The sequence below is a fragment of the Leptidea sinapis genome, chromosome Z (assembly GCF_905404315.1).
Source record: "Leptidea sinapis chromosome Z, ilLepSina1.1, whole genome shotgun sequence".
NCBI classification, from domain to species: domain Eukaryota; kingdom Metazoa; phylum Arthropoda; class Insecta; order Lepidoptera; family Pieridae; genus Leptidea; species Leptidea sinapis.
Window position 1 is genome coordinate 21,440,936 of NC_066312.1, and position 15,188 is coordinate 21,456,123.

Consider the following 15,188-nt stretch of genomic DNA (forward strand, 5'->3'; position numbering starts at 1 on the left):
CAGATTTTATAAATTACAAATTTTCAAATAATTGACAGTTATAAATTGAAGGTTTAATCTTAGAAGATTATTAACCCATATCATCAAGATGTTGTTATTGAATATTAAAGAATGTCGCGAAGGTTAGATAATTTCTGAATACTTTATAAAAATATTACTGAGAAATTTGATACAATTATTTTTTATAACCGTTCAATTTCAACGGTTAAAAAAGCCTGAGTTACTCTCAGGTCGCGCCTTAAGAAGTTTTAATTCAGATTAATAATCATTATATTTTTCTATTAAACAATAATATAAAATTGTGTGTTTTCACAGAAGAAGCAAGTTTCAGAGAACGCAATCTCTGTTGATATACTAAACTGCAAATTTATAATTAGCGCAAGTAGGTCAGTAATATAATAACTAAGTACTTTAATAATTATAATAATAAGTTAAGTTAAGCTTGTGACATCAAATTTTTAAATTTAATGTGTTATGTATTAACAAAACAACTTATTATATATTCCAAGTAATGACCCCTAATATATTTATTTTCTCATTGTTCTCAAACAAGTTTAATTGTGAGTTTGGAAGCAAACCCATCCTTAGGTAAGTGTTCTGTACAAGAATATTCAAATATACAAATTGTGTTCCCTTAAGTTCACTCCGGTGCTGATCCATTTATTCCGATACTCGTATTTTAAGAGTCTCAGAGTCATGGGCTCAGTTCCGGCTAACTCCAGGACAATTTCAATAACCTGCTCTCCAAAATCATGGAGAGCATTATAATTGGCCAACGACCGACTGTTATATTTTTACACATAGATGGGCGACGGTTATGGAAACGGAGAAGGTTTGACAATTAGTTTGGATATGGTGGACGCGTTCAACTGTATGAGTCATAAGGCGCTGGTTGTTTAATTTCCATAATTTGTGCTGTCTGAAAGTTTTGCAAGTAAATCACCATTTTTACCATTAGGCGCAGCGTACAGGTTGTCCACGGTTTGTCCCGTGTACGCAGATGTTCCCAAAGCTATGTGCTATCTCATACACAATGACATGTTGCCTGCCTTCAACATATCATTGATATATCGATATCGGTCCTCGAATGGCAACCACGTTTCGGAAGGCGTTGTGTAGGCACCCCACAACACGGAACGACGATCTGGTCAAGATCGCCGGAATAGGTTGGATGAGGACAGCGCAGGACCGATCGTCAAGGCGATCTTTGGGGGAGGCCTTTGTCCAGCATTGGACGTCTTCCGGCTGAAATGATGATGATGCTGCAAAATGGTATCTCCTATCCAAACCTCCCTTGTAAAGTGCTTAGAATGCGTTAAAATGTACATTATTCCGTTAAACCATCAGACAATTAATACTTTAAACCAACAAAATATGGGATTTTGTGGTTCTTCAACGATATTCCTCTTAGAGCCTCGCCAAGTATAAAAATCTTGCATTTCAGCGAGTGGCAATTCAAGTCAAGAAGTAGGGGTTAGAATAGAGCGATGCTATTCTTCAATCCTTTCCACATTAATGCACTTTTTAATGGGGAAGTATTGCTCTCATCTCTGCTACTAGATCACTTCAGCATCAGTTAAAAATCTTTGACCGTGTCGAGCTATCGAACACTATGTTTACGGCTCTATCGTTTGTAGTTGGGTAGGTAGAGAAATCACTTCATTATGTATGTTTTATCAGGAGATGTGTTCCTTAGAGCTGTATGATCTGATCCCTACCGGCAAATTTTAAAGGGCTTCCATTCTACGACGCATATATAATCAAACTATAGAATTAAAGTTATTGTTTCACTGTCAGTATTTTCAGCACAATTCCATATGTGTAGATATGTTCAACAGATTCGAAGGCAAGTAAAGTTCCTGGGATGCAAGAGAGTGTGTGGTGGTAAAGCCATCTAGTGAACCGTACGCTTGTTGAACATCCTTTATCACAAAAAAATTAATAAGAAGACTATTGAGAAGAATATGTTGGATGAATCAAGATTAACTGTACAAATTACTAATGATGATGGAAGGGTAAAGGTCACCTAAGTGTTCAAAGTAGCTTTTTATTACCAAAAGAAAGGTTAGCTACGAGGTTCCAAATGCAATCAGTTGATTTTTTTCTGTACTGGACAAACAAAAATATTACATGTGTCTTCATGAGAAAAGCTAAAAATCCATTGAATTTGGTTTTCAAGGTATTCGTGATTGCACTGTAAATGCTATTCAAGTTCAAACATTTCCGCTAGAGTTACAGTGTAAATGTGGTTTATTCACAAGATGGTGCCTACAATCGCAGGAGATACGCGAGGGACTTACAGGTCGTCACTAGTACATAATATTTGTGATTAGCCTACTTGTTATTTTTAGAAAAATGGTCACTATGTGCTAAAGCTTAATACAAGACACCTTCCCATGTTCTTATAATAAATAATTATCTCATAAAAATTAATTTAGTAAGTCCTGAATAAATTACTTGTTCTCTTAAAGTTGAATTGGTATCTCTCTATTATATACATATAACATATCTCAACAATATTTTATGTTTTTAAAGTGATAACCCTCATTTCTACGATCAATACACAAATAAAACTTGAAAAAACAAATTATGATGATACGCCACTCGAACGGTTAGCTCAGTTGGAAGAGCAAGCGCACGCAACGCGAGAGGTCGTGGGTTCGAGTCCCGCATCGTTCATAAAATTTTGTTTTCAAATTTTATTTGTGTACTTACATATAACATGAATAAACTTATTCATCCTGAATATTCTCACTTTGGTAGCCTTTGATTTGCACATTAATAGCTTGAATATATACCTTTAATAGATTCGAGAAAAAAGTAAGATATTTATGCAACTAAAAATTTAATTGATGACTTAAGCGTACTTTTTATAGATAGCTCAGTGACATAAATATCTGACAACACAGGTTCCCTCTACTGGATATTTTCCCAAATCATAACATCGTACCTACATACATCGCAATACAATTCGAGAAACAGTACCCAAAGTAGCAATGATAATAACATTCAATTGGGTTGTTTTGAAAGCATTTCAAGTGCCGGAAACCTACAGTGATTAATGATTATTCGCTTGAAAGCTCTAAAGTCCGAAACCCAAAGAGGCGGGGTTGATTGTTGACGAGCAGCGAAAGATCATAATATAATGTGCATAATGCTCATCGAGTAGGAGAATGGCGTTTGGTCCGCAGTAGTGGACAGTAGTCAGTAGTGAGCTGTGAGCTAGTGACTGAACTAGCCGTAGCCGGAGAGAGTCGAGCGAGACGTAGCGTGTAAGTGTCAGTACTCAGTAGCGCGCCCAGCTCCGAGCGACTCGCACGATGATTGCGCTCGCGCTTGTCACTGTTTCGCTGTGGGCACTCGCGTCCCACTCGGGAGCCGGAGCCAGCCTACACTGTGCCATGCGACGAGAGATCTCTCCTTGCACCTGCCGCCGAGAGGACACCGGCACCGGAATCATCATCGTCATCTGCCAACGCATCGACACCTACCAAGACATCGCCAATGCCCTGACCAAAAAGTTCAGCCCGGAGACCAAGATCAGCCTGGACATCTCCAACTGCCAGCTACCCGACTTCGAGGACCACAGCATTAGAGATCTCGGACTCTCGATTACCCGGCTCAAGCTCAACTTCGACAATTTAAGGCAAGTTATAATGAGATCCTCTTGTGAAACTTAGAGAGAATGTCTTGTGTAAGGTCTTTGTTGTGTAAAATGATCGACACATTAAAATGTGATAATGATACATCATAACAGTGAGCGAGTTAAAACAGAAACAACAGGTCTGTGATAAGACACTTTGACGACGAGCATTGGTCCCTTATCAGTAGCGTGGGCGGCTTGTTACCCAGGGTTTACCAGCTGATCTTCAGTTAACACAGCTGACCACTAAACATATATGACAAACAATGAGTGAACACTTATTTTTTCTCAGTAACTTTCCCCTCGGCATCATATATCGTACAGTAGCATTGCTTATCAACGTTATTACTATAATTACTTATATAAATACATTACAATGATATTGGCGAAATGTTTTGTTTATTTATATTACAATTTCTTTTTCTACTATCTAAATTATATTACAAACAAGAGGTAGTGCTTCAATCATTAATACGTCTAGATTGACTATGACAGCTGTGAAAACGTCGAAAAAAATATAGTTTAGAACTAACCTCTATTTTGAGCAATTCACGCATACTAACACAAAGTGTCATATAGTGATATTCCTGGCCTGTTTTTATCGGTTGTCTAACAGCAAGAGACGTATAAGTTCACTAAAAGGTAGTGTTTCAAAATGTTATTCCAAGTATCTTGTCAAAAGTTACATCACAGTACAAGAATTGAGATTAAAGTAACTTCTGAAATGTAATATGTGTTTACAAAGATATTAATAAATGAAACAGCAAATAAACCCTACTTTGTCAGGAATTGCAGATGTTTTATGTTCAATATTATAAATAAAAATACATTTTATTTCTTTTGAAACCTTAATGTTTTGAGTTGCAAGGTTACAATTTTTATGAATGCACCAGCAAAATTTATCCTGGTCGAGCGATAACATAAAACCTAATCATTTCCAGCTAACAGTGAATCATCAGAAAGATATCAGGTCATTCTCGTTAATTGATATTAATTGTTGTGATTATTTTTGCCAGTTGTTGAAGCTCAAAGTTTTTTCAACCTCTACAATAACACTGTATGAATATTTTCATGCCCTGGTACATATCTAATTTAAAATATCACAGAGGCAAAAATTCAAAAAGCATAAATACTTATGACAAAACCGGGTTTTTTTTTTCAATGATATCTCTCAGTAGTTCAGGTATTTAAAGGGATTATTGTTTTATTTATGTGTAGCGAAGTAGTTAAGTAGAAGAACACATCTTGGAGGGGGCAGCGTGATATTTATCGGGTTATCGCAGGTCGCTTCTAAAGCAGTAAAATTGAATGATATCACATTGGCCGTGCTGTATTCATTATATTTACTCATTAATGGTAGCTAACAAATTGTAGACGTCGTTGTTTTGATCGATTGTTCAAGAAGACTCAAATTTGTCATCTAAAAATATTAACAAAAAACAACCGACTACAAAAACACTATTCCAAAATAATATATATATTATGCACTAAAAGGTATACAAATAATTGCGTATTTTTATACATTCTAAATAATTAATCTAATTCTAGTGACGATTACTATTATTTTTGGAATCAGTGTCCTCCCGCCTCGCCTCCGCTCTCGCCTCTCGCCTCCTCAAATCGCGCGTGCGACTCAAGCACATCTCACCTATAACTATGTATGTGGTTACAGGTAGGTTGCCTTGGCTGACATCGACTCCAAAAATAACAATAATGGTAACTAGAATTAGATTGTGTAAAAATACGCATATAATGTAATATAATAAAAGTTTCTTGCACTAAAAATTATATTATATCTATTGTTCTAGAATAGTGTTTTTGAAGTCGGTTGCTTTTTTGTTAATTTTTAGTTTTCGTGAATCTGAACTACATTAACTAATAAATTGTCTAAACATGTACGTAGATCTACTAAACTTTGCAATAGAGCAAACTCATTGCGATTTGATTACAGACAGAAATTCTGCCACAGTATTACTGTATTTAAGTCGTTAAGGGGTTCCATTGATCATCATTTTCGACTGAGACAATTTCTTGACAATAACGACGGTACGGTAGGTGACTCAAATTTTTTTTTTTTTTTTTATGGAATAGGAGGACAAACGAGCGTACGGGTCACCCGGTGTTAAGTGATCACCGCCGCCCACATTCTCTTGCAACACCAGAGGAATCACAAGAGCGTTGCCGGCCTTTAAGGAAGGTGTACGCGCTTTTTTTGAAGGTACCCATGTCGTATCGTCCCCGAAACACCGCACAAGGAAGCTCATTCCACAGCTTTGTAGTACGAGGGAGAAAGCTTCTTGAAAACCGCACTGTGGAGGACCGCCACACATCCAGATGGTGGGGATGATATCCTAACTTGTGGCGTGTCATGCGACGGTGAAATTCGGCGGCAGGAATCAGGTTAAACAGCTCTTCGGAACACTCCCCGTGATAAATGCGGTAGAAGACACACAATGAAGCGACGTCTCTACGCAACGCCAAGTGATCCAGCCGTTCACAGAGCACTGAGTCCCCGACAATTCGAGCTGCTCTACGTTGCACGCGGTCAAATGGATCGAGCAGATACTGGGGTGCACCAGACCAGAGATGACAGCAATACTTCATGTGTGGCCGGACCTGCGCTTTGTAGAGCGCTAGAATGTGGGCCGGCTTGAAGTATTGCCGTGCTCTATTGATGACGCCCAGCTTCTTCGAAGCCAATTTGGCTTTGCCCTCCAGATGGCCACGGAATTGGCAATCGCTCGAGATTTCGAGACCCAGTATTCCGATACTAGGCGCGGCTTTAAGAGAAGTGTTCTCGAAGAGCGGTGATACGACAAATGGGGTTTTTTTAGTGGTAAACGCGCAAACTTGAGTCTTCTGGGGGTTAAATTGGACAAGGTTCAATTTACCCCATTCCGCGACCTTCTCGAGAGAGGACTCGATAGAAGACACAAGTTTCTCCCGGCACTGGTCGACGATTTCCCGAGAGAGACCTGCATGGCCCGTGTATACGGCATCACCAGTGCTGTCATCTGCATAGCAATGCATGTTGGAGGTGTCCAACATATCATTGATATGCAGAAGAAACAACGTAGGAGATAGCACACAGCCTTGGGGCACTCCAGCATTCACGGGCTTCGGGTTCGAGCAATATCCGTCGACAACGACCTGTATGCTACGCCCAGTGAGGAAGCTGGAGGTCCACTTGCACAAGCTCTCGGGAAGCCCAAATGATGGAAGTTTTGAGAGGAGCGCCTTGTGCCATACACGATCAAAGGCCTTCGCTATATTCAGGCTAACTGCCAGGCCTTCCCCCTTGCTTTCAATAGCCACCGCCCATCTATGTGTTAGGTATACCAGAAGATCACCTGCCGACCGTCCATGGTGAAACCCGTACTGTCGGTCGTTAATCAACTGGTGACCCTCTAGGTATACTAAAAGCTGGTGGCTAATTATGCTCTCCATGATTTTGGAGAGCAGGGAGGTGATAGCAATAGGCCTGTAGTTCGCCGGATCCGAACTGTCTCCTTTTTTTTGGATCGGATGGACAAGGGCTGACTTCCATGAGTCAGGGACTACGCCTTTGGAATAAGAGTGCCGGAATAAACGCGTTAGCACCGGCGTCAACTCAGGGGCACACGTTCTAAGCACGATTGGAGAAATGCCATCCGGCCCGCTCGACTTCCTGACGTCCAACGAAAACAGAGCTCGCCTAACAGTTTTCTGTCTGAACTGTACTTCAGGCATAGAGCTCTGACACCGCGGGATGGTCGGCGGTGTTTTTCCGTTGTCGTCAAGAGTCGAGTTGGAGGCGAAAAGAGCGCACAGGAGCTCGGCTTTCTCTTTTGCCGTATGGGCCAGGGTGTCATTCCTCATGTGCAACGGCGGCATGGACGGCTGGTTGAAGTTACCAAGAGCAGCTTTCGACAACGACCAGAACTTGCGTGTTCCGGTCGGGTAACTGGAGAGCTGCTCGCCGATTTTGACGACGTGCTTAGACTTCGCACGGGCGATTTGCCGCTTAAAAAATCTGGAGGCACGGTTATATTTCCTCTTAAGAACTTTGCAGTTCGGATCCTTTGTGCCCAGCGCCGCAACCCAAGTTCGATACGCCTGTTTTTTGCAGTCAGATGCTGCTTTAACTGACGCATCGAACCAGGGCTGTGATCTGCCACCGATCGGTACTACAGAGCTTGGTATAAAAATATCCATGCCCTGCAGTATCACATCGCCTACTGCAATGGCGCAGGCACTAGGATCACCCGAAGAGAAACAAACCTTGCCCCAAGGGTAGGATGCAAAAAAGGAACGCATCCTATCCCAATCTGCTGACTTGTAGTGCCAAACGCGGCGGGTCGCTGGTGGTCTGCGACGTTGGCGTCGGATAGGCACTACACTCCTGACCAGGCAATGGTCGGACGTTCCAAGAGGGGCGTCGACAAAGACCTGGTAACCATCGGGATGTGTAGTCAGCAGAAGATCTAATAAGGACGGCATGTGGCTATCCACATCCGGGAGCCGTGTTGGCGACTCAACCAATTGGGACAGACCATACGCCAATGCAAAATTATGCACAGATTGCCCTGCGTAGTCTGTGGTACGTGATCCAAGCCATTCGGCATTGTGCCCGTTGAAATCACCCAAGACCACGATTTCAGCGGAGGGGATCTGTGCAAGCACGACGTCAATTGCAGCTTGAACGCAGCCCATGAGATGATCGGTTTCTGCGTTACCACTATGGGACCTGTAGACACACGCATAGATACGGACGCGGTCGTCTAAATCTACGCGGAGCCAGAGAGTAGACAGGTCCCTACCCTCAAAATTGCCGAGACGGCGACAGCAGATATCCTCCCTAACGTACACACATACCCCGGCATGAGGCAAAAAGTTGTGCTCAATTTGTACCCGGGGTACGTTAAATATGACGTATCGCTAGGTCGAGATATCTGCGTCTCCGTAAGGAAACACAAGGCCGGCTGCGCCGTCTCAAGGTGGTGGTGGACGGCGATTAAATTGGAGTGAATTCCCCTGATATTGCAAAAGTCCACGTTGAGCGTGGAGCGGGGTGCCGTGGTGTTACTGCCTCGTTTGTCCTCGGTCATGCGCGGTTCTGTGCCCACCCCAGAATACGAAGGGCGGCCCGAGCGAGAGTGCTCGGGGAGGGATTCTCCGGCTCTGGTAGAGCTGGTACCCTCCTGGGGTAATATCTTTTTACGGACCGCTCCAATGGACCGCTCAAATATGTATAAATATTATTAGGATAGCATAAAAAAGATTCGGCCGAATATCGACAATTTGCTCCTAAGAATTCCATTTCTATGTCATGGTTCTCATAATCAGAACCTAACCAAACTCTAACCAAAATAGTTTTGAAGTAAATCATTTCCAATAAAAGAAGAAATCTTTGAGGCAATATTGAGTTATTCGTAAATCTGTCCAAAAATATCCCGACAAATTGAGAACCTCCTCCTTTTTTGAGGTCGGTTAAAAATTATGTGCTTGCACTAATGATTTCTTAACATTACAACGCTTTACAAAATTAAATGATCGAGGCCCAGTTGGAATTATACGAAATAGACAGAAGAGGTTATTTTTACAATAGCTTAATGAAGTTAAACTCACAGTTAAATACTATTATAGTTAAAAGTAAACAGAATATGGAATCTAAATGAATTTGGAATCTGTCGTTTTTATATGAATTTTCATTGAGTTTTCTCATTTTGGCGCCAATAAATTGTACAATATTTTGCGATATTAAAATGGAGTGGGGTGATAAAGAGTACCGAATCGCTGTCATTGCATTACACGAAGTAGGCATGGAGCCAAATGCAATTTTAAAACTCTCCATACGCTTGGTATTAGTAAAATGTTTCTGTACCGGGCTATTAATATGTACATTGAGACCTCCTCTGTTTGTGACAGAAAAATGTCTGGACGTAGACGAAGTGTTCGTACGAAAAAGGTGGTCTAAGCAGTAAAGGAAAGAATTCGAAGAAATCCTGTCCGAAAGCAAAAGATTTTATCTTCGAAGATGAAGATAGCACCTAGAACCATGTCGCGAATTTCAAAAGCTGACTTAGGACTTGCATCCTATACGAGACGTATTGGTCATTTCTTAAATGCAAATTTAAAAAAGAATAGGCTGGTAAAATAGAAACAGCTACTGAAAACTACGCAAAGGGAGGTCACAGAAAATTTTTGTTTACGGATTAGTTTTTTTTTACAATTGAGCAACCTTTTAACAAACTCAATGACCATATTTATGCTCAAAGATCTAAGGAAGCTTCCCAATTAGTCGACAGAGTGAAACGTGGGCACTATCCGACTTCAGTGATAGTTTGGTGGGGTATTAACTATGAAGAAGTGACTGATACTTTACTTTTGTGAATAAGACATCGGCACAAGTGTATCAAGATACCATTCTTGAGAAGGTTGTGAAGCACCTTAACAACACCAAGTTCAATAACCAAGAATGATCCTTCGAGCAAGACTCAGCCCCGGATTACGCAGTCTTGGTTGGAAACGAACGTTTCGGACTTCATCAGAGCTGAAGACTGGAGGTTTTCTAGGCCCGATCTTAATACGCTGGATTATGGTCAGTTTTAGAGAGTACGACTTGAACTAAACGCCATGATAATTTGGAGTCCCTAAAACAATCCGTACGATTGGCAGTGAAGAATTTTCCCATGAAAAGAGAGCGTACTTATATTTCCAATTGTTTTGTATTAAACCAACATCTGTCGAAGTGATAATGTTATTTGCAACAGAAAATTTTATTTTCTTTGTTTCAGTATTTATGTCAATACTAGGTATACCTGTTTTATTATATAGAATACTTGCTATGAATACCCTCTTCGCTGGGTCATTTTTAATTGTATAGTTATTTGTTAATGTTAATAATCCATCACAACTTACTAAAAATACGGGTTGCGCTCCGAGAGTGCCGGCAGAAGTGAAAACTTGAACATTAACGTTGTGCATTTTTGAATGGTTAGGGAATAATTTCGCACAAATTACTTTATTTATCAGTATAAAAGCATTTATGTGGGTAATACAATATTAATTTATTGCTCTATCGTTACTATTACACTTATATAATTATAACTATTATAATTTTTTTACATTAAAAAGTTTATCTTTTAGAAAAATTAACTTTCGCCCATAATTTCAACGACTTTCTTTCGAAATTTCGATCAGGTCACGTGTACTAGATGCGACTTTAACATTTTAAACCCATTCCAAGAGAAGTGCTCAACGCCACTAAAGAAGTTTTCACTTCAATAATTAATTATTATCTCTTACAGTAAACTGTAAAGATATTTCACGGTTGAGATTCGTTCCCTCGACCTCGCAGTGTTTCGGGTTCGCAATCACAATGATTCAACCACTGGTCCCATGAACGTATGATCATTAAGTTGAAATAGCCGAACAATAATTAGCTAGAAGTATTTTAACATCCATAATTTCAACGACTGTCTTACATATTTTCGATCAGACCACGTGTCCTGACTTCAATATTTTATATCCACCAGAAAAGTGCTCAACGCCGCTTAAGAAGAGTTCACTTCAAAAATTTCTAGATCATTGTTAAATTTTCTACAACAAATATAGAATAAACATTTGAAAAATTCATTCACACATTTTAAGAAATCACATGTTTCATCCACCGTAAATTCTACACCATTATATGTATAGAACGTCATTGCTTATAGGCATCAACTTGCAACCACCACTTGAACGATGATATATTGCGACATACAAACACTTTTGGTCTGCGACGTACAGATTTAGCTGCAATGTGAAATATAGGGACACACACCTCTATTTTTAAATATATTTATAGATAGATCTTTTGACAAAAAGAAATACAAAATCATTATTTTCAAAATTATTTCTTTCTAGTGAAGACCCGCTCGTCCCTCGCGTGTCTCCTGCTCGTGTATTCAAGCCGGGCTAAGCATATGCTTAAAACTTAGAAAAAATACTCCAATTTTTTCAAAAAACACGTGACTTACAATGTAAACATACCAATTCAAATTGGCACATTTTAGGGAGCAAACCTCATTTTAAATGTAACTCTATGGGTAATGTTTGAACCTGAATAGCTTTTGATAGCTTTTCTCATTAAGACCTTTCCGTGTGGCACCTATTGTGGTTGTTGAAGAATAAAATTTCCAACACTTTACTATTTAAATTAAATATACTAACTTAATTATTTAATTTAATTAACTAGATTACCCGCATCGCGGAAGCTGTAAATTATTATATTTGGTACGTGTCGATCTGCACACATATAGAGTATAGCATATAAAGTTCAAGTTAAAAAATATCGCAGTGGCTTCTGTATGATAAGTTATCCGTCGACGAGGTGTTTTCTGCAATTTTACCTTGCGTTAATGTTTTTTTCGTTGGACGTCAGGAAGTCGAGCGGGCCGGATGACATTTCTCCAATCGTGCTTAGAACGTGTGCCCCTGAGTTGACGCCGGTGCTAATGCGTTTATTCCGGCACTCTTATTCGATAGGCGTAGTCCCTGATTCATGGAAGTCAGCCCTTTGTCCATCCGATCCCAAAAAAAGGAGACAGTTCGGATCCGGCAAACTACAGGCCTATTGCTATTACTTCCCTATTCTCCAAAATCATGGAGAGCATAATTAACCGCCAGCTCTTGGTATACCTTGAGGGTCACCAGTTGATCAACGACCGGCAGTACGGCTTACGCCATGGTCGGTCGACTGGTGATCTTCTGGTATACCTAACACATAGATGGGCGGCGGCTATTGAAAGCAAGGGGGAAGGCCTGGCAGTTGGTCTGGATATAGCGAAGGCCTTTGATCGTGTATGGCACAAGGCGCTCCTCGCAAAACTTCCATCATTTGGGCTTCCCGAGAGCTTATGCAAGTGGACCTCCAGCTTCCTCACTGGGCGCAGCATACAGGTCGTTGTCGACAGTTATTGCTCGAATCCCAAGCCCGTGAAGGCTGTGTGCTATCTCCCACGCTGTTTCTTCTGCATATCAATGATATGTTGGACACCGCCAACATGCATTGCTATGCAGACGACAGCACTGGTGATGCCGTATACACGGGCCATGCAGGTCTCTCTCGGGAAAACGTCCAGCAGTGCCGGGAGAAACTTGTGTCTTCTATCGAGTCCTCTCTCGAGAAGGTCGCGAAATGGAAGTAAGTTGAACCTTGTCCAATTTAACCCCCAGAAGACTCAAGTTTGCGCGTTTACCACTAAAAAAACCCCATTTGCCGTATCACCGCTCTTCGAGAACACTTCCCTTAAAGCCTCGCCTAGTATCGGAATACTGGGTCTCGAAATCTCGAGCGATTGCCAATTCCGTGGCGATCTGGAGGGCAAAGCCAAATTGGCTTCGAAGAAACTGGGCGTCATAAATAGAGCACGGCAATACTTCAAGCCGGCCCACATTCTAGCGCTCTACAAAGCGCAGGTCCGGCCTCACATGGAGTATTGCTGTCATCTCTGGTCTGGCGCACCCCAGTATCAGCTTGATCCATTTGACCGCGTGCAACGCACAGCAGCTCGAATTGTCGGGGACCTAGCGCTCTGTGAACGGCTGGATCACTTGGCGTTGCGTAGAGACGTCGCTTTATTGTATGTCTTCTACCGATTTTATCACGGGGAGTGTTCCGATGAGCTGTTCAACCTGATTCCTGCCGCCGAATTTCACCTTCGCACGACACGCCACAAGTTACGATATCAACCCCACCATCTGGATGTGTGGCGGTCCTCCACAGTGCGGTTTTCAAGGAGCTTTCTTCCTCACACTACGAAGCTGTGGAATGAGCTTTCCTGTGCGGTGTTTCCGGGACGATACGACATGGGTACCTTCAAGAAAAGCGCGTGTGACTCGTCTGGTGTTGCAAGAGAGTGTGGGCGGCGGTGATCACTTAACATCAGGTGACCCGTACGCTCGTTTGTTCTATTCCATAAAAAAAAAATGTCCCTAGCAGTATCATATAATAGATTTGTTTTTGGGCTTGGTTGCGAGTGTCTCATACACCTGTATTATTTTATTGTGTGAATATTTAAATAAGATACTTTTTGAAGGAATATTTGATGTTATTGTATTTTTATATATGATGTTACTCAAATTCAAATTCAAATATTTTTATTCCAATAGGATTTAAAATCACTTATTGAACGTCAAAAACTACCATTTATCTTCATACCCAAACTACATTTTTAATATTTATCTAACTCTTTCTTTGCTCACGTTTTAGACATTTAAACAGTATTTTACTTGTATTACTTGACTAAGTATACCAACCAAGTAAATGAGTATGATTATTGATTAAAATATAAAAAATTTATGCACTTATTCATATCGTATCTTAATTAACTTGAAGAAATCAAAAATACGTAGGTATTGAATAATGATTATTTTTGAAGTGCCTAACTATTTACGAGATTAATGTTAAGAATTCGAGAAGAAGAAGAGAGAAGATATAAAAATATGGTCTACTCTTATATTGCCTTTATATACATACATACAAACACATTTAGTCTGATTTTTATGTTATTTGAGTATTGCTGTCTTGGGGTGACGGGCGCAGTGTTATGTTTGTTATGTCATATCATAATAATATACCTTAGGTCGTTTTGGATTGTGCTATGACAATGTTATGGGTAGGCTATGAAGCCTGACATTATGGATTTATTGGATCATCTTGTTGTATTTTATTGTATTGTATGTTTATTGCCATAAAAAAGAAACTTACCTATATTATATCGGTGAAAGAAAAGTTCGTTTTAATAAAAAAAAATGACGCGGCAACAACATATAGTTTTATTGAGATCCAATTTTTCCTTGATACATTCCTTTCACAGCTAACACTATAACTCAAAAAGGCGTTGTCTGTTACGTGAAGAAACAAGAATTTTTAAAATCAACAGTTTTTGAAACCGATTCCATACCAAAAACTGAATACATTTTGGAATTTGAGAAACGCACACCGATATACCTGTAATTCAATAGAGTGGATGAATATAGAGTAGAGAAAGAGATTAGAAAGGCACGCCAGTCACGTACACTAACGTGAAAGCAAGACAGAGGCTATATACACTGAGGTGGGAAGCGTACGGCAGCTGCCACATTGTATACTATATATTAGACGTGTAACGATTATAAATCTGACGATCTCGTGTCTGTTAAAATCCGACGATTTGCAAGGTGTGCAAAGTGCATATAAAAGCTCCGCTTCAAAAATAATAAAGGCCATTAATTATTTTCAGGGAAAATAAAACAATACAGAAAATTTCAAACTATGCACTGAGAAAGCAAGACATAGTGAGGAATATTATTGTTAAAGAGTTGTATAAACCACTTATAATATATAAAAATATAATGCTTTGGTTCCCGAGCGCAACGATATCGAACTGAAATTAGTAATTCGGAAAATACGTGCGTACAATTTGACATTCACAACAGTTGCACATTTTGCAGAGCCGCGAGGAAATAGTAATACTACAGTGCTGACCAATGATTCTTATCATATTAATTTCATAAATTTGAATGGAATTGAAGTTATAGA

The 15,188-nt window shown here is 40.1% G+C and overlaps 1 protein-coding gene across 1 annotated transcript in view; it reads left to right on the plus strand.

Moving 5' to 3' along the window:
- Positions 1–3,166: 3,166 nt before the first annotated feature.
- The window catches only part of LOC126978499 (chaoptin), a 310,992-nt gene continuing 298,970 nt past the window's right edge, over positions 3,167–15,188 (plus strand). The window contains exon 1 of the mRNA XM_050827337.1: positions 3,167–3,650. Coding sequence (XP_050683294.1) covers positions 3,321–3,650 — 330 coding nt within the window. The 5' untranslated portion in view covers positions 3,167–3,320. The remainder of the gene's footprint in view (positions 3,651–15,188) is intronic.